The sequence below is a fragment of the Antechinus flavipes genome, chromosome X (genome assembly GCF_016432865.1).
Source record: "Antechinus flavipes isolate AdamAnt ecotype Samford, QLD, Australia chromosome X, AdamAnt_v2, whole genome shotgun sequence".
Lineage (NCBI taxonomy): Eukaryota > Metazoa > Chordata > Mammalia > Dasyuromorphia > Dasyuridae > Antechinus > Antechinus flavipes.
Window position 1 is genome coordinate 76552728 of NC_067404.1, and position 19207 is coordinate 76571934.

The 19207-nt window shown below is 46.7% G+C and overlaps 1 protein-coding gene across 5 annotated transcripts in view; it reads left to right on the forward strand.

Annotated features, from left to right (window-relative positions):
- KLHL13 (kelch like family member 13) overlaps positions 1 to 18703 on the forward strand; it is a 123972-nt gene extending 105269 nt beyond the window's left edge. For 3 of the 5 annotated variants that reach the window (XM_051968978.1, XM_051968975.1, XM_051968974.1), the window contains 4 exons: positions 3961 to 4756; positions 10884 to 10919; positions 12734 to 12847; positions 17112 to 18703. In XM_051968978.1, coding sequence (XP_051824938.1) covers positions 3961 to 4756; positions 10884 to 10919; positions 12734 to 12847; positions 17112 to 17599 — 1434 coding nt within the window. In that variant the 3' untranslated portion in view covers positions 17600 to 18703. The remainder of the gene's footprint in view (positions 1 to 3960; positions 4757 to 10883; positions 10920 to 12733; positions 12848 to 17111) is intronic. The other 2 variants (XM_051968977.1, XM_051968976.1) reach the window with 1 other exon arrangement.
- Positions 18704 to 19207: the final 504 nt, after the last annotated feature.

Genomic DNA, 19207 nt, shown 5'->3' on the forward strand with positions numbered 1-19207 from the left:
CACAGCACACTTGCTGTTGTATTTGAGCTCTTGAAAGGCTTAGTCCTTGCCATCAGGAAGGGAGCATTCTGGGAGTTCGCACATTACGGCAGCTGTCTTTGTGAACTGGCTGTCTTTGTCCTGGTTGTTGCCAGGTCCTTGTATCTGGAGGAAACTGACATGTACAAGTACTTTTCTGAGCACCTTTAATTATTATGTAATTTCTTTTATTCTCTTTTTTGCGCTTTTTTAATGCAAAGAAGTTGAAATGGAAGGGAAGGAGTTAAAAGTGCTAGGATCTCATTTTTTATTCTCGTTTCAAAATTATAAAGTGTGAGTCTCCTCTTGGATTTTGATTTGTTTATTTAGCATCCCAATGTAGCTGTCAAAATCTGTGATTAACAACCAGGGGGGTAGTTATGTGCCTTTTGAAACTAACCATCATCACTTCATTTTTTCTCAATCCTATGAGAAAATCTAGAAATCCGCCCTGACAAGCATGTTGTCCGTATGTTTGTTTGCTTGTGTCCATATGTGTGTTTGTTGAGTGGGGATCCTAAGCTCTGAGTATGCAAAAAGGAAGGGAGCCCTGACACAGAGAGCTGCTGCAGTAGGATTAGGGTTCTGCCATGGCCTTCTCTCTGCCACCTAGCAAGCCAAATGCATGGGCATGTTTTTGGGGTCTTTCTATAACTAAAATCAGAACGATTCAGAAAATAATGGGACATCAGAATAGCAGGCCTAAGCCTCCTGTCTGGGGATCAGTCTAGCAAACAAATCTGCCATCCAGTGTGTGGTAGGGCTAGGTAATTGCTGAATTACGCTTGGGAATTCCCTTCTTCTGGCTGTGGGGTGCTTCTTGTCTCACGGGCAGCATCGATTGCCAAGAAGGAGGGTAGAAGCCTGACTCTGAGTAAAGGAAAGTGGTTGCCGAGCTGTCACCCAGAATTGAACTCGTTTTTTTGCATAAGCATTCTTTGAACATTGTTTATGATGACGTTCTTTTTACGAAATGGTGCTTTTGTGCCTTGCGGAGGGCCTTAGTTGGTATACTGTCCATTGTCATTCGCCTCCTCTTAGTTTTTTAACAGGAGGAAAAGCCTGACTGTCCACCATGCTGCTGTCTTAGCCATCTGCCAGTCTCCTATGATATTTGCATCTAAGATTTGTGTGACATTATGAAGACACACAATATCAGAGTAAAGAGGGCCCTGACTCAATTACTCACGGCTTAGTTTTTAATAGGCATATTTGTATGCTGGCCTTGTTCGCTGAGTTTATCCCCAGCATGACATTTGCTGATGCATTTCATTTCTTCAAGTAGAGGTTTAGTATGCAAATGACTGGGGAAGAGGAGGAGGGAAGGTGGAGAGGGGAAATGGAAGAAATGAGGGACTAGTGAACCAGGGCTGCTCACAAAAACTCTAAAGTTGAAATCTCTGTTGGGCTATATTTCTACTTTTGAAAGATCAACTCCCGAGGGCAGTGAGAAAGAGGCCCATTTTCTTGGCAGACTCTGAGTATCTACAAAGCTTCTATTTCTTCTGTCACCAACTGTGGTGAATGCATGCATACACACACTCTCTGTCTTTCACACACACACACACACACACACACACACACTCACCTACAGACACACACATACACACCATTCCAGACAGCTCTAGATCAAATCCAGTTACACTGAAGTCAAGGGATTCGGCAGATTCTCTTGTACTCGAAATTTGGATCCAATACTGGTTTGTTTTGTCCTGCTTTGGTTCTGAGGTAGGCTATGGTTTGGGCTTTGGTATGCCCGATTTTCTCCACCTGTCAAAGAAAACTGAGTCAAATGTGCGAGGCTTTGGAATCGAATTTTTGCAACGATTTGGTATTTGTATTTACTGGGTCCTGAGATTTCTGAACGGAACAACAAAGCTCCTTTGGGAAGGGTCTTGCATGAGAGGAGCCAGGAATCAGTCAAATCTGTACCCTCTACCCAAGTCCTTGCCATCCCTGCCATTCAGAGCCCCAAAATAGCCAGCCTATACAGAGTTTCCCTCTCTCCCTCCAACTAAAGTAGCGTATTTGTTCATGGGACATCCTAAACTCTGAGGAGGCGAAATGGCTTTTACAGAATTAAGTTGAGATGTAGAAAATCAGCAAAGAGAGAAAAAGGAGAGATGGCTCATGTCCTTTTGTGACTGGGCAAATCAATTGGGCTCTGAGTATCTGAGAAAACTTGTCACTTGCAGAGGAATTGATGAGCTGCAGTGGCGGAGAGAGTTTCCACACTGCAAGGAAACCCAGGCTGGCCTACACGTTGTATTCTCTTTGAATCCCAGAATGTCCGAGTTGGAAGGGACCTTCAGGCTGTCTTTGGCTGGCTAAAAAGCTCCCTGCACCATCCCCTTGAGCTGGTCTTCCAGCTACTGCCAGGGACAAGAAACTGACTCTGCCCCAGTGGCCCATTACAATCTGCTAGAAGGTAGAATCTGTTGTAGATAAAGCAAAATGAAACCAACGATAGTAAGATTGCCGATGTGCTAATGGAAGCAGACAGCGGTACCGATAATTACAAGTAACAGCTTGTACCCCGTTTTCTTTTACTAGCCTAGATGAAGACAAAGGTGTGGAAAAAGCTGTAGAACATGGCAGCCTAATGGGGAAGATGGGATGTGAGCAGGCAGGTTCAAACAGGATACAGACAGGATAAAGCAGAGGTGTGATTCTGAGACAAGAAGGCAGGCAGGACACAGACATGAGGAGGGAGTGCTTCCAGCCATGGGAGATAGCCTGCGCAAACACACAGGAGGTGGAGTGTCGTGTGTGAGGAAAAGCAGAGAAGCGCAAGAAGACTGGGAAAACAGGAAAGGACCGGGCACTTTAGGAGGAGTTGCAAGGCTTTTGTATTTGCTCTCGGAATAGATCAGGAGCCGCTGGAGTTTTGAGTAGAAGGATGGTGTGGTCAAACTGGCATTTACTTAGGAAGGTCCATTTGACAGCTCATCAGAGGATGAACTGGAGTCGGGAGTGGCTTGAGGCAGGAAGGCCAAGTGGAAGGCTCTGTGATAGTGCAGGCATGGACCCAGGGTAGTGAAGTGTCTGAGAAAGAAGGGGAAGGGGCATGTGCATGAGATGCCAGCAAGGGAGAAGCAGCGGGATGGGATAATTGATTGGATTTGGTTTTCCCCTTAAAATTGACTTCTAAAGAAGTGATATAGTCAATAAGTACCATTTCATGTCCATCGACTTTCCGTACTTCCTATTTTTATGGCCCCATAAGATTCCATTATCTTTAATATACCGACGTATTAATTGTTGAGCATGGAGATTATTGCCCAGATGGTTTGTTTTTTACAGATGGAAGAGCTCTGAATTCTTTCTTGGGGCTTGAGTAGTGACACTTTTGGGTCCACGAGTAGCATCACTTTTGTACTTTTTATTGGCCCTTGCCTAATAGTGTTCCTAAAGGAAACGTGACCTTTTAGGAAAACCAAGAGAAAGGGGTGGAGGTAGATGGAAGGGAGGCTGCTGCTAGGCCCCTGCCAGTGTTGGAAATCACCTCGGTGCAAGATGCTGTTGCTTTTGGTTTTTAAAACTAGGTGAATCTGACTTGTGATTGAGAAGAAGATTCTAACTCTTCTGAATATTTTCACAACTTAAATTTGACTAGATTTTCAAACATTCTAGGCTCTAGATATTTGAGTGAGGAAAAATAATAGCTCGAGTTGTCGAGTCCTACAGTTTGAGCATTTTTCTGCCTTCATTGATTATGTGGTAGCTTTCTTTTTCCAATATTTTCCCAAATAAGACCAAAAAGTGATTTGAGGTCTCTGTCCATCATTCTATTGACATGTGAACATTTTACTGATGCTGCTCTTATTTTGTTTTGTGTGCTCTGATGCGGTTTCTGCTGTCCCAACACATACCATGTACATCCATACGTCCGTGCACACCCACTCACAAAGCCTCACGGTCCCTTTTGTCTTCCCTTCACAGGTTTCTTTAGACAACTGTGTCGAAGTGGGGCGCATCGCTAATACCTACAATCTTACAGAAGTTGACAAATATGTGAACAACTTCATCTTGAAGAACTTCCTTTCCGTCCTGAACAGTGGTGAATTTGTCAAACTCCCTTTTGAACGTCTAGCTTTCGTGCTTTCCAGTAACAGCCTGAAACACTGCAGTGAGCTCGATCTCTTCAAGGCCGCCTGTCGCTGGCTCCGCTCGGATGATCTGCGGATGGAGTTTGCTTCCAAGCTGATGAAGAATATTCGCTTCCCTATGATGTCACCGCAAGATCTCATTAATTACGTGCAAACTGTGGACTTTATGAGAACGGACAATACTTGTGTAAACTTGCTTCTGGAAGCCAGCAACTACCAAATGATGCCCTACATGCAGCCCGTGATGCAGTCGGAGAGGACCGCCATCCGCTCCGACAGCACTCACCTTGTCACCTTGGGAGGCGTCCTGAGACAGCAGCTGGTGGTCAGCAAGGAGTTGAGAATGTATGATGAGAAGTCCCAAGAATGGAAATCGTTAGCCCCCATGGACGCCCCACGATATCAGCACGGAATCGCGGTCATCGGAAATTTCCTCTACGTCGTTGGCGGCCAGAGTAATTATGACACAAAAGGCAAAACGGCAGTTGACACCGTGTTCAGATTTGATCCTCGATACAATAAATGGATGCAAGTCGCATCGCTGAATGAGAAGCGCACCTTCTTCCATCTGAGTGCCCTCAAGGGCCATCTGTATGCCGTGGGTGGCCGCAATGCAGCCGGGGAACTGGGTAAGTATGTGGAGTGGGACTTGATTCTCCTTGGATCTTGCTGTCCAGTTCAAAAGTAAGCAGCTCTCTAAAATGAGAAGCCAAAGCAGGGGCCTATTTTTCTCATGGGAAATTCTTCTCTTTAAGAAGCTGCCAGAGATCGTCTCTGTACCTTACCGGTTGTTTGTGCCCTTGGCTCCATTTCAGTTATAGTTTGAAATTCAACCATTAGCTTCCATATGACTTGATTTGAATCATATAGGGCAGTTATAACTTGAATGGCAGAATCATTCCATGATTGCAATTTCAGTTGTAATAGTAACTTGGCAGGAAGTTGGACCAGAACCTCAGTTCCTGTATTGATATTGCCCCCCCCCCATATTTAGCAAGTATATTGTTGAACAGGTAAAGCGAGTCATTCTAGTAGATTAATGATGACTATTTTTCCCTCTTTGTTACCTTTTAGAAACGTTACAATAAAATAAAGATAAGATCCCGAATACCTGAAGTAGAAGAGTTTGCCATGTTCCAGAATTTACTTCATGTAATTCCTAGCCTTCTGAAAGACTCAGTCTGTCTACCTGATGCTTGGATAACATTTTCTCTTGATGAAAACTTGGGCTGATTATGTTGCTAAGTTATTTTTTTCTTCCTAAGCCCTGATTGCTCGCGATTACAGTTTAATGTATTGGTGCTTTGGCTGCCTGTAATTAACTATACAAGGTGTAATTTTCTTATTCTAAATCAAATTGGAATAAGAAGGCTTTTACAAAAGGGAAATCAGGAAGACCATCGTTCCCCTTTGGTAAATTAAAAGCCTGACCCCATAAAACACTTAATTATTGATATTATATCCCTTAAAAAAAAAGAAAAAGAAAAAGGATCAATGATAGGTGTAAAAGTATATCGCCAATACCAGCTTGAGCAATTTTAGTAGTTAACGCCTGTAAATGAAGAACTAATTTCATCTTAAGCATTATGATTAGTGAACTGAGTTAGAATGTGGTACTGATGAGGTCAATTTGATGGGCCTAGTGAGCCAGATTGGGTTCCCAAGGAAATCAGCAGCATGCCCTAGATCACGGTCCAAGTCCCAGCTTCTTGCTTCACAAATGCCTTGTTTGAAAAGGGCCCGGGACTGGGAACACGCAGCCCAGCGTGTGTCATTGGCACTGTCGTGCTAGAAAAAATCAGGCCTGTGTAGATGGATGCTTGGCAGCGCCATCTTTTTCTCTTGCATTGTCTTGATTAGTTTCATGAGAGAAGTGTGTTAGTGGGTTTACCTCTTAAGGTGAATAGGCGTGTTTTGGCCATATGTGCTGGCTCCTTCCTCCCTTGGGTGTCCTCTCCAAAGCCCTTTGAAATCAGTATCAGTTCATTTGGTGAAAGCCCATTTGTTATTAACAGTGCCAGTGCCCTTTCCTCCAAAGCAATCTGTACAGTTGGTCCTACTTTAGAGCAAATTCAAGAACTTGACAGAGTAAGTAACTCCTTTGGCGGAAGCCTTTAATTACTCATTTAGTACTCCCCTATCTCTAAAAACAAGATGAAGACTGGATGCCTCAGCTAGTTCAATTCAACAAACCATTAGTAAACTTATTCTGTGAGAAGAGCGATGATGTTCTTCTCAAGGCACTGCAGAAATATGTGTCCCAGCTTGGAGTTTGCTCATAGGACGGGGTCTTTGGATGGGCTCAGAATTTTGATTTTCTCCTGAAGGATTTGAAAAGGCATCATTAAATCTTTGTCCAGGTACTCTCCTTGTGCTACCTATTTTGAATCAGAATGATAGTTGATATGCAAATAGCATTTAATAACCTGCAAAACACTTTACATAAATTTGGCCCCATTTTGTAGCTGAGGAGGCTTAACTTGGGGATGGCGGCAGATATCTTACTTGTGTCACCCAACTAGTTTGTGTTAGGGATCAGATGTGAAACCGGGTCTTCCCTCCAACCGTCTGGATATCATCTCCAGCTGCCTTTCTTAGATATAGATGAGCAAGATTCTGAACTTGCAGTTTCATTCACCACTCGTTATCTACCTACTTTTTTTTTAGCTTCTAATTCTCATTATGTTTTTTTAAATAGCTTTTTATTTACAAGATATATGCATCGGTAATTTTACAGCATTGACAATTGCCAAACCTTTTGTTCCAATTTTTCCCCTCCTTCCCTCTTTCCCCTCCCCCTGATGGCAAGCTGACTAATACATGTTAAATATGTTAAAGTATAAGTTAAATACAATATATGTATACATGACCAAACCGTTATTTTGCTGTAGAAAAAGAGTCAGACTTTGAAATAGTGTACAGTTAGCCTGTGAAGGAAATCCAAAATGCAGGTGGACAAAAATAGAGGGATTGGGAATTCTATGTAATGGTTCATAGTCCTCTCCCAGAGTTCTTTCGCTGGGTGTAGTAGTTGGTTCAGTTCATTACTGCTCTATTGGAATTGATTTTATCTATCTCCTTTTAAAATTATTTGTATAATACAGGTGGTGTTCTCCCCTCTCCCTCCTTCCCTCCCTCTCTCCTTCTCCCCCTTCCCCTCTCTGACACATACACAGTCACAGTCACCTGCAGAATTTCAGAATTTGGAATAGCCTGGTAGGCACCTCATCTAGTTGAAATTTGCCCCTGAATTCCCTTTGTCCCTGATAAGTGGGCATTCATCCAGCTGCCACACGAAGGCCTTCAGTGAGGGGGTGGAGCACACTCCCATCTCTGATGTGGCCCTCTCTGCCATGAGATAATTTTGACTGTCAGGAAGCTTTTCCTCATGTCAGGCCTAAATTTGCCTTGTTACAAATTTACGTGGTTTAGCTGAGTTACCTTCAAAAATTTTCTGTGTCCATGATCTTTGTGTGCCTGCAAGCATTTGAAGCTCAGGCCTTTGGAACAGTTAGACTTCTTTGTGAATTTTTCCTTGGCTGGGCTATGGTCATGTCTCTTCCTGCCTGTCCCAAGCTCTCCCCGGTACTTTGATGGAGGCTGTGTTTGGAGATGTTGAGTAGGTCTGAAGTTCCAACTAAGCTTAAGAAGCCAGGGCTTGAGCCTCATGACACGGCCAGTGTCAAGCACAGAACCCTCCCTGCCCTCTCCAAGCACTCCAGAAATAATAATGCTTCCTGCTAACTTGAGCTTTCCCTTAGCTCTGTTGTAGCTACATTTCGATGCCCCTTTTTGTGTTTTTTATGCACATTTCTCCAGGTGGAAGCATTTCATTTGAAGCCGTATGCATTGAGTCTTCCGCTTCACCAGGTGAATGAGGCCCTAAATGCCAGTTAGGTGATCGGAGCCAATTGGAAGTACAGGCAGAGAAGTGACAGCTCTCAGATTTGGGGGAACCCGTTAGTGAGCACATCCATCAGCAGGGTTTGGACTCGTAAGGCACAGCATGGCAGCCTGTCCTATGTTAGGCAGGAGCGTCCACGCCAGCTGAGGCCTCATGCCCCCGTGCTCCTGGCGCTGCGTACAGTAGACCTTTGAGAAATACTTGGGGAAATGAATCGATTGTCTTCCCTTGGGTGAAATTGTTGCTATTCTTCCTTTCTCCGGAACAACTTTGAGATCCAGAATGAATTTGTATCAAGCTAATTTAATTATGTAGTGAAAAGCAGCCCCTATTCCTCAATAAGATGGACAGATGAGTTTGTTTGTGCCGACTCATGTCGGCACCTTGTCTTTCTTTTCTAATTCCATCTTTTCACGTGGATGTGTTTAGAGCTAAGTACAGAAAATAGCATCCGTTATCCACAAGACACTACAGGACATAAGCAGGCAGACTTCTTTCCAAAGGCTCAACTCCCTCTTTTTACGGGCAGCCCTGTACTGACCTGACAGCTACATGTAACATGTACGAGATCTGCCGTGTTGTCCTCTTCTGGCTCGGCTTACTGATTTGTCCCAGTCTGGCTGGAGTTCCGGTCCTCTAGAGTACTAGTTTGGCCCCTTGGGAAGTGGAAGACTCTCAGACGCCCACCACCCCTATCCCACAGGCAGCACGGGCCATCCATCTCTTCTCTGAGATAAAACTGCCTCTGGAGTTGTCTTGTCCATCTCTTTATTCACCCTCTGACCTCAAAATAGACAAGTAGAAACTCCATGCGACATGTGATGCTTTAGCAAAGGGGCTTCTAAGGCAGATGTTGCCATTCCCCCAAACATTCTTGGGATGACGCTCCTGGTTTGCTTTCACACAGAGCTGGAGCTTAATAAAATGTTAGTTGAATTGAATTGGAAACTCCTCTAAGAGCCCCTCACCTCATGGAAATAAGGCAGAGCCTCGTATTGATGGCTTGCTGTAGTTTTTCTAGGCCTGCCCTGGCTTCTGGACATCACCCGACGCTCCCAAAGAAAACATTTGGCTTTCTGTGACTTCCCAGACAGGCTGGGGCGTGGCCTGCAAAATGATGTGCCTCAGCCATGTGGCCGTAGGAGAAGACGACAGGGGTAGAAGAGTTAGCCACTCTTCCTGAGAGCAGGGACTTGGGGAGAGAGTATAGAGCCCGTGAACAAAACAACAAGAAGACTTGTCCGAAAGGTGGCTTGGTTCTCGTCCCCGAGTCACTGGCATTCTGGGTATTACTGATGTGTAACTGGCCTAATAGAGAACTCTTCAAGGTACCTGCTACTTGCTAGCACTGTGAGCTCATATAAATGTGTATGTTATTTCCTCTCTTCACCAGGTCTCTGCAAAGGATTAGGAAAGACCAGAGCCATGTCACCTCAGAAAGGCCCTGGCTTCCATGCAGGAGTCTGGCTTCCTGGCTGGAAGTCCCAGGAACTCCTAGAAATGGTTCTTGTCCTTTGAGAACACACTGGGAAACTTAGGGCAGCTCAGAGTAGCTGTTGGTCCCATGGAGGAGGAACTGCTTGCTCACTGCAATCTCTCTCAATCGTGTAGCATAAGAGATCCAGTTTCTGTTGTAGACCAGAGGTGACAGTTGAGATCGCTGGTACTTCACATGAGATGTTAATATGTCAGGCTTTGAAGACAGGAAGTAGTTGAGTGAATTCCTTTGGTTTTGCAAATAGATTGCTCCTGAGTGCCTTCGAATGGAGTGCAAGCCCCCCATCTTTTGCCAGCTTTCCTCGCCACCTCCTCGAACCCTGCTTTAAGTCTGCTTGGAGTCACAGGGTCAGACAGTCCTTGGCGTCCCCCATTTCCCCTAAGGAAAGTTGGAGGGGCTGGGTAAATGAGACACTCTGTAATTGTCCCCTGTGCTAATCAGCCTGCCAACACGGGACCGTTGGATCACTCATGTAGATTGCCCTCTCTGGCTATTGGAAGTGGTGGATGTGCAGGTACCTCGGTGCCATGCTAGCCCTGAAGCTAATCTGGAGAGCCACATTGTGCCCGTTCCCTTATGCATGCTTGGCAGTGGGCCCCCCCGCCCCTCCCCCCTAGTCTCGCTGCGGTCACCAGGCGCTCTACGTCGAGTTGATTGGTAAGTAACATGCCAGGCAAGAGTGTGAGTCACCTTTGATTCAGGTACATGGCTCTAGGGAGTTCTGTAGGGAATTAGTCAAGGGAACCTTCTGTAGAGAAAAGCCAAAGGAAGTTAATGAAAATGACAGGAGTTGGATAATTGGAGGAAGGGAAGGCTAGGGGTGACTCACTCCCTATGGTTTTCTCATAGAGTTGAAAAGTTAGCCATTCTTCCTGAGAGCAGGGACTTGGGGAGAGAGTATAGAGCCCGTGAACAAAACAACAAGAAGACTTGTCCGAACGGTGACTCGGTTCTCGTCCCCGAGTCACTGGCATTCTGGGTATTACTGATGTGTAACTGGCCTAATAGAGAACTCTTCAAGGTACCTGAGCCTCAAGGAGCGCCTTCCCTATGGTGAGGGTGAGACCCAGACAGATTGCAATTGAAGCCAGGTTTTCCAGACTCTCACTTCCATTTGCTCTCCGCGAGGTCATCCTGCCTGTCTCTCTCTGGTTTCAATATGTCATTCATCAAGGCGCCTCCAGCGATGCTGAGAGAGGTACGGAGCGGCTGGCTCGGCAGCCTTCGTCCCCGCTAAAGACCCACCGAGCAGACAATCGTCTACCTTATAGCGAGCTTGCTGGCGATTAGACATAAGGAGGGGCTTTTATGTGCTGGTATAGGTTACCAAATTGTGTGGCATTTCTCCTCTTAGAAATGGCGACAGCAGCAGGCACCTGGAAGAGGATAGGTGAGAGCCACATGTGGAGACATCCTGTCTGGACTTCCCTTTCCTCCTTTTCTTGGGAGTTGGTCTTTCTGCTCAAACTGCCTTTTTCACTTGTCCAAAGCAATCCCATTCATTTCTTTGCTGGTACTACGTAGTCATCAATCTACCGGGCCCTCCCATAAGTATAGGGAGAGGAGAGAATGAAGTGAAGCCTGCAATCTTGCCTCAGATATTTACCAGCTGTGTGACTCTGGGCAAGTTGCTCTACTTCTCTGGGCCTCAGTTGCCTCTTCTGTAAAATTAAAGGCTGGACTTTGTGGCCACTAAGGGCCCATCCAGCTCTTAAGTCTATGCTCCTATAACTCACTGGCATTTGTGTTTATTAGATAGCCCAGAGTTCAGCTGTGTAAAGACAGTTGGGAGATAGACTGAAGAAACAGGGATTGATGACAGTAACATTGGCGATTCGGTCTTCAAGGAGATGGCAGTTTGTTCTTGGCATTGGTCTTGGCCTTGGCCATGGCCACGGCAACACCTTCTATTCTTGGGTAGACGGGCATGGAAATGCTGCAGTTTACTGAAGCAGCAAGGGTTGGGGGGTCAGGTGGGGCTGGCCGGGCTGGGTCATGCCAGGTGGAGTGGGGGCCTTGGAGGCATTTTGTAAGTCAGCAGTGCAGCCTCGACTGGTACTGCTCTGGATGTCCACGCAGCCTGCCTTAGAGTGGGGTCTTTAGATCTGAAATTGGATTGAGTGACTCCTAACTAAACCATTGCATGTGGCACGGGGGAGGGGGACAGATTCTACTCTCTAGAAAATTCTTATTGAGGTTTCAATGGATGGTGCTGTGGGGTGTGTGTGTGTGTGTGTGTGTGTGTGTGTGTGTGTGTGAGAGAGAGAGAGAGAGAGAGAGAGAGAGATGGAGATGATCAGATGGTGCCCAGCCCCATCTCTCCTTTAGAGTGGTTCATCTGCCTTCCCTGGTGTGGAGATTTTTGAACAAGTTGCTGGCCACTTCTCTCAAATGTTTTGTGTTCAAGCAAAACCTGTTATTGTGAGAGAAAGTGCACTCCACTCTCACGTCTTTGGCTTTGGCCTTTCAGGTTTTGCCTCTAAGCATCTTCAAGTCATGAGCATATAAAGTAGCATCAGTGATGTTGGAGATGCCTGTGAACAAAGCATTTGAGGCTTTTGAAGATGGAAGAGGATAGGTGAGGGCCACATGAGAAGACATCCTCTCTGGCCACTTGAAAGCCTGTTATGTGAGGCTTAGTCTCCACTACTAGATTGGGTAGAGATTGTCCAAGTCGAGGGCATAGAGTTGAAGCCCTTTGAAATTCGGGTATTTTTTAGGGTCTCCCATACCCCCCATAGATTTTGATACCCAGGATCCAAATGATACCAGTTTTGATACCAGGAATGATGAGTAAATGAACCAACATGGCCTTCCCTGCTCTGGTTTAGCACTGAATTGAGAGGATGCTGAGAACTCTCTTCCAGGTCCAGCACTTGCCCTGACCAGCTCCATGACCCCAAACTAGTCACTCGATGTCTCTTGGTCTCAGCTGGAAAGGAAGAGGTCGGCCTAGGGGACCAGGTGATCTCCAGGGACTCTCCCTACTTAGTGAGGCTATCTAAATTATTCATGTAATTTCTGGCATTATCAGAAGATCTTTTTCAGGGGACCCTTCATGCATAATGGATGTGTTTCTGGGTGTGTGTGTATGTATGTGTGTGTGTCTGTGCATGTGTGTGTGAGAGAGACTTATTCTGGGAAGAAATGACTCGATGGTGCGAGTTGAGGTTTTAAAAAGATCTTGTATTCTTGTTACACCAGCCACAGTGGAGTGTTACAACCCGAGGATGAACGAATGGAACTATGTGGCCAAGATGAACGAGCCCCACTATGGCCATGCCGGTACCGTGTATGGAGGGACGATGTATATTTCAGGTAAGGTCAACGATACTCATCCGGGAGTGTTTTGCCCACTCTAGAGGCCCTGAAGAAGGTGATGTCTCTGTTCTCCCTGCTCGTAGGTAGGAGAGGTTGTTTGCCCAAGCTAGAGCAGTTGGATAAGCCCCCGATAATGTATTTGTAGTTTGGGAGAGTGTCTTATCTTTACTTTTGAATACAATCGCCTGTGATTTGCTAATGCTGAAAACAAATTATTTCCTACTATAAATATCTGAGAAGAAAGTTCAGAGTTTTGCAGTTCGCCATTTCCCAGATGACTATTGCCCATCACAATTGGACAGCGTCCCCTCCCAGACTGATACATGCCATACACCAGGAAAGGGGTACTTTTCTTCCTTGGGCCAGAGAGGGCTTTCTTTGATCTGCTGATTAGGCCCCTACTGAAATGACAGCAAATGAAGCTCTCGCTTGTATCAGTGAGAATTCAGATGTGTGAGGGAAAGGATCTGTTAAGGACATGGAAATAACTTTGTGGAGACAGTTCACTCGAGGATCAAGCATTGACAGTAGAGGTTTCCCCTCTTTAGCAATGTAAATTAAAAAGTGGATGATTTCAACTCCATTTCAAATGCTCTGGACCAGGGGAGAAGCATCCCTCAAAGAGCTTATCTAGTCCTTGAAACCGCTAAGTAAGGGCAGTCATCTTCTTAGCCTTGAGCATCATCACAAGTGAGTTCTGCTAATGTCTGCTTAGCCCAAAGGGAAGGGGTAGAGGAAAAGGGAGAGAGGACTCAACTGAGAGAAAAGGTAAAATGGTGCTGGGGGTGGTGAATGGTCAGCTGTCTTCTGGAATAGCCTGACAGGCTCTACTGCTGTGGAAGAGGCACCATGGTACGGTGTAGGTAGAAGCCCTGGCCTGGGATCTGGTCCACACTACTTCCTATCCAAGAGACCCTAAGCGAGTGACTTCCCTTCTGCACCTATAAAATGAGGGAGTTGCTTTGGTCAGGGATGTCAAGCTCAAGCATTAAAGTATTTTGCCTTGGGAAACCACCCATTCCCGTTAGCTGTGTTGGATCGCCTTCTCCCATCTCCCAGTCACATCTGGCTTAGCTGTTTCCTGAGTTTCCTTGGGGCTTGAAATCCTCTGCTCCATGACTTGCCTTGGGGAACACCGTACTGCAAGGCCAGAGAAAGATGGGCCATCCCTCTCTCCAGCTTGGACTCTGACACCAGCATTATAACAATAGGGTCCCATGTTGATGCTCGATTAAGCGACTTCATAGAGGTACCCCGCTCATTTTGTCTATGCTAGCCTCTCGCAAACAGCCCTCTGCCAAGCCCTGACTGGGGCACTTGCTGTGCTTGGGATACCTTATTTTCCCTTCATGTCTATGGGAAGTAGCCCTTCTGAGCTCTTTGGGGAGGGCTCTCTTCTCTCCATTCTGATGGGTTGAAAAGTCCGTTGGGGCCTCCAAGGCCCAAACCTTTATGGCAGCAGGCTCCGGGGCTTCCTTTGGCCAGGTTTTCTTCCCCTGGATGAAAGCTGTTGTCAGCCAGGTCAGGAGATGAGCCTCACTGATATTGAGCCACAGCTAGTTGGGTCATTAGGCAGGCGGGACAGGTAGAGCACTTAATATCCTTGGTGCCCTCAAAGGAGATGACAGAACATGGTCGGCCCTGTGTGCTTGCGAGAATTGGGGCTCTCTAGGACTTATTGGGGGAGTTGAAGATTGAATCGTTCTCTTAGAGAAAGAGCCCCTGGAGAAATCCACTGCTCACTGTGCTCAGCTTGTGTTTAGCCCCAAGTGGACTTAATTGGGTCTAGGTACAAGAATCCAAGTGCTCCACGTCCATCAGCATTAGTTCATTGAAGCAGAACCTCGGGTTGTTTTGGTAGGTGGTTTTGTTCCAGTAAGTACACTGTTAGGGATTGGGTGCCTGGTCTACAGGAGTGGGGCCTAGAATAGCGCTGACCCTTTCTCCAACCCTAGAAACAGATATGAGAGCGAAAGGGGGCCCATCCAGACACAGCCCAGCTGCACTTTTTCCTGCCACTTGGCCTGACCTTGTCGGCTGAAGTTTGGGTAGATGACTTGGGAGTTGAAATGAGTTTTTCTGGACAGACTGATTGGGCTGGGCCCGAGGTAGGGATGGGATAGGAGCACTCACTGAAAGGCATGTACAATGATGGGAAAATGGCAAATAAAGGCAAAATAACAGTACTGAGGCTGAAAAACTCGGCTATCCTGATCGTGGCTGTCCTTCCTGCCCCAGCCTTCCTGAGACATCTGTCTGCCGGGCCTCGGGCTGGTGTGTCTTTGCGATGGAGCTCTTCGGCCTCTGGATGTGTGTATTGCCCATAACGTGTCTTGGTACCTCTGGACCTTATATTTGGGGCTGAGTTGTCTAAGTGAAATGGGAAACCTGTCAGGGCAGTGTCTTCTCTTCCCCAGGAGCCTCTCATAATTCAGGTGGCATCTTGACAATTGTGTTGAGCACAGCAGAGCTAATCAATGGCTGCGAGAAGTTTCCATGGCTGTCCATCTTTAGGTGGACATGAACACTGTCTGTGTGCTGGCTCCAAAGGGATCACGCCTGACCTCGATGTGATGCTCACTTGGGACTGCTAATGAATCGTCCCCAGTCGTCATTCAGAAAGCACAGGCTAGGATAGCCTTGGTGGCCAGCAGCACTTAGGGACAATAAGATGTGAGAGTTCGTAGAGACCCAGGGTTAAGCCGAACCCACTTTATTCCCATGGACCACCCGGAAGTTCTTGGGTGCCTGGCAATCGAGCGGGGCCTCTGGATCACTGTCATTCTGTGCACCCCTGATTACCGTACAGGCAAGGGAAATGGTAAAGGACTAGGAGTTTGGCCTGAACGGGGCCTAAGCCCCTGCTGTTGTTGTGTGGCTCTGGCAGCAGTTTCAAAGGGGTGAAGTTTCTGCTGATGGCTTGCTTTGGCGGCAGTCGGCCTCTTCTGCAAATGAAGTACGAGGTGCAAAGGAATGACTAACTGGAGACTTGCTTAGGCCAGGTGCATGGTGGGCAGGATCTAGAGAGCATACATTAATTAGGTAGATAATAAAAAAATACTAATAAACACCTTAGAAGACTACATGCACAGGGGTAGCTCACAGGGGCAGTGCAAGCCAAGGTCAATGAAAACTGCCACCTGCTGATCTCTTTCAGATAACAATGGTGCATTGGTCCGCCTCACCACCTCTCTCTGGGTCCCTTCCAGAGTCTCTATGACTAAGGGCTAAGCATATGTTTTAAATCATGAATGCCATTTACCCTAGTGACCCCATGAGAGCCCAAGGTCTCTGCCAAGGGAAGAATGTCAAAGCAGGGTGCTTGTTAGTTGGAGTCTAAATTGGAGAAATTGAGGTTTTCTTGGCCACGTACCTTCATGTGCTTTCCTGGTTGATGTCACCGTTTATAGAGATCGCCAGGGTTGGCCACGTTTTATGAGCGGTTCTGTTGCAAATCTAAGGGAGACAAGTGAGTGTGGTAGAAACCTCCTTCTCCAGTCTGAGTGGCCAAGGTCCCAGTCTCCTCATGATACTGTTCGCGATCGTGTAGAAACAAGACCTTTCGAGTCTTTCTCGGCCTCTCGTGGCCCACGCCAGCACTCAGAAGAACATCGGCCACCGCCGTAGCCTCCCCACTGGCCCCCTGTTTGGAGATCGCTCAGAGCGGTTTCCCTCAATGAATTCATGTGCACTGTGGGGGTGGAGGAGGGTATGCCGACATAACCCACTCCCCTCTGACCACTGATGGAAGCCCCTGAGGTAAGGAACTATCCCAGGTTTGCACTGTGGATGGTGCTCAGGATAGGAGAAGGTACAGGGGTCTTTGTTCCTGGCTCAACTCCCTTTGGTGGAAGCCTTGGAAATCACTGTCAAGAAACTGCTAGAAAAGGCGCATGTCAGTCTGCTTTCCCAAGAAAAAAATGCTCATTTCATCCATTTGTGAATGTCGAAACATCCAAGGACCCCTTTCATACCCTCTTACAATCCGGTAAGCAGACCACAGCTTGCGTCTCTGCTAGATCTCTCTCGGGGGGGTGGGGGAGAGAGTAAGTAGCTTGGCCTAGAGGAAAGATCATTGGCTTTGGAGTCAGGAGGCCTGGCTTCAAATCCTGGCTCCCACCTGTCCCAGTTGCAAGGCTCCCTCCCCCTCTCCCAGTCAGTCAGATGCTGACGCTTCCCATCGAGCACCTTAGGGCGATTCAGAAATGAATGTTAGCATTCACGCAAGGAGCATTCAATGCCTCTTTTTTTCACTCTTCAGGAGGAATCACTCATGACACTTTCCAAAAAGAGCTCATGTGCTTTGACCCAGACACAGACAAGTGGATTCAGAAAGCTCCCATGACCACAGTCAGAGGCCTCCACTGCATGTGCACCGTCGGAGAAAAGCTTTACGTGATTGGTGGCAACCACTTTAGAGGAACCAGTGATTATGACGATGTGCTCAGCTGTGAATTCTACTCTCCAGCACTCGATCAGTGGACTCCAATCGCTGCTATGTTACGGGGCCAGAGTGATGTTGGGGTTGCCGTGTTTGAAAATAAAATCTATGTGGTGGGCGGGTACTCTTGGAACAACCGCTGTATGGTAGAGATAGTCCAGAAATACGATCCAGAAAAGGATGAGTGGCACAAAGTTTTTGACCTTCCCGAGTCTCTTGGTGGCATCCGAGCTTGCACCCTCACTGTTTTTCCTCCAGAAGACACTGCAGGGTCCCCTTCTCGCGAGTCACCTCTGTCAGCCCCTTAACTTCCACTCTGTGGGCTTGCGGGCTGCCGCCATCCTCTCTGAATCTGAGGCTGGGGATGCTCTTCCTCTTCTCGTTGCTCTTGGTGTTCTTAAGTAGTATTTGTTAGGGCTCTCCTCCAGCGCTCAGTCCCATAACTGGCAAACAACCAGCGTTGATGTTATTTGTGACCTTTGTTTATTGTAGAATGTTTATCTGTGGTTAACAAAAGCATCCTGAACATGTATTCATCAGAGCCAAATGTTTAACCAATGAAAAAACAAGGTATTGTCTCGCAACCGTTTTGCTTCTGTGGATCCCTGCTTTGTACATCAGTGGGGTGGGCGGGCAGCATGGGGTCAGCTTGGGGAAGGAAGCCCAACCAGTCCCCTTGGCGGTGGGATGTCGCCACTCACATGTACCCACGTATTCTGTGCTTTAAGACGGAAAGATGTTTGCTTCTGGTTTTTTGACCGCGAGGGAGGCCATCCGCTCAAGCTGCCTCCCTCTGTCCATAAAGTACTTTGGCCATTTCTCTCTCTCTTTCTCTCTCTTGTTCTCTTTCTTTCTTTCACTCTCGCTCTCTTGCTCAGCTTGCCTGACTGGGTGGGGTATATTCCAACTACTGGAAGTGAACTTGCCAAAACACGCTTCCAGAAAGCAGCTCGGCCTCATCCCCACGGCCAGGCTCTGGGCTGCCATCCCAAATGTCAGTGCCCACCTTCCTTCGTGTCGGCACAAATATAAGACATTTTAAGTTTTAAACATTGGCTTAACACTTCAAATCAATGGCAAGATTTCAAAAATCTGCCAAAAACCAATTTCCATTTAGACCAATTGATAATTCATGGGCAGTCAGTGCAGCCGGATTGGATTTTAGGGGATAAGGGACAGAAGCATGCTCACCCTAAGCAGATAGATTCATCTTGGCCTTGTCCCTCCAACCCTCGCAGATCTTCCTTGTTCTCCTCGACTGTTGACGTAACTTTACATATTCCATATCCTTTCCATGGTCGCTGTTAATAAGGTTATTTAGCACAAGATACATTGTGAGCAAGAGAGCTGCTTTTCTCTGTGAACTTGGACTTCCATGTTTTATCTTTTGTTCAATAAAACTTTTAATGTCATTGTGGTCTCAGGCACATCATTACTTCCTGATGGCAATCATCATAGATTTGTGCACACTTGCGTGAGTGTGTGTGGATGTTGGGGGCCGAGAGCGGTGGTAGGAACTGAAGTAATTGAGAGTTCATCATGGAGGAGAGCATATTGGACATTCATTCGGGCAAAGAAAACGAGTCCCAGCCCACTCTCGAGAAGGATCCAGGACACGCCACTACGTGGCTGTTCAGGGTGGACATTTGGCAGATGGTCTGTTCACCTTAGTTTGCCCCACTGGATCTGGTTCTTTGTACATTTGACATACATAGACATCTTTGTTGGAAGAAGGACAGATTTCCACACGTGGACAGTCACATCCTCACCATTCAATTATTGCCCTTTAGCATGATACTCACGATAAGCAGTTAACAATACTGTAATTCAATTAATGCCTTACCCACAGGTGCCATTATTGATCATCTGAGAGAAAGTGAGGGATTTTCTTAGAAGTTAAATCATCCATCATTTTG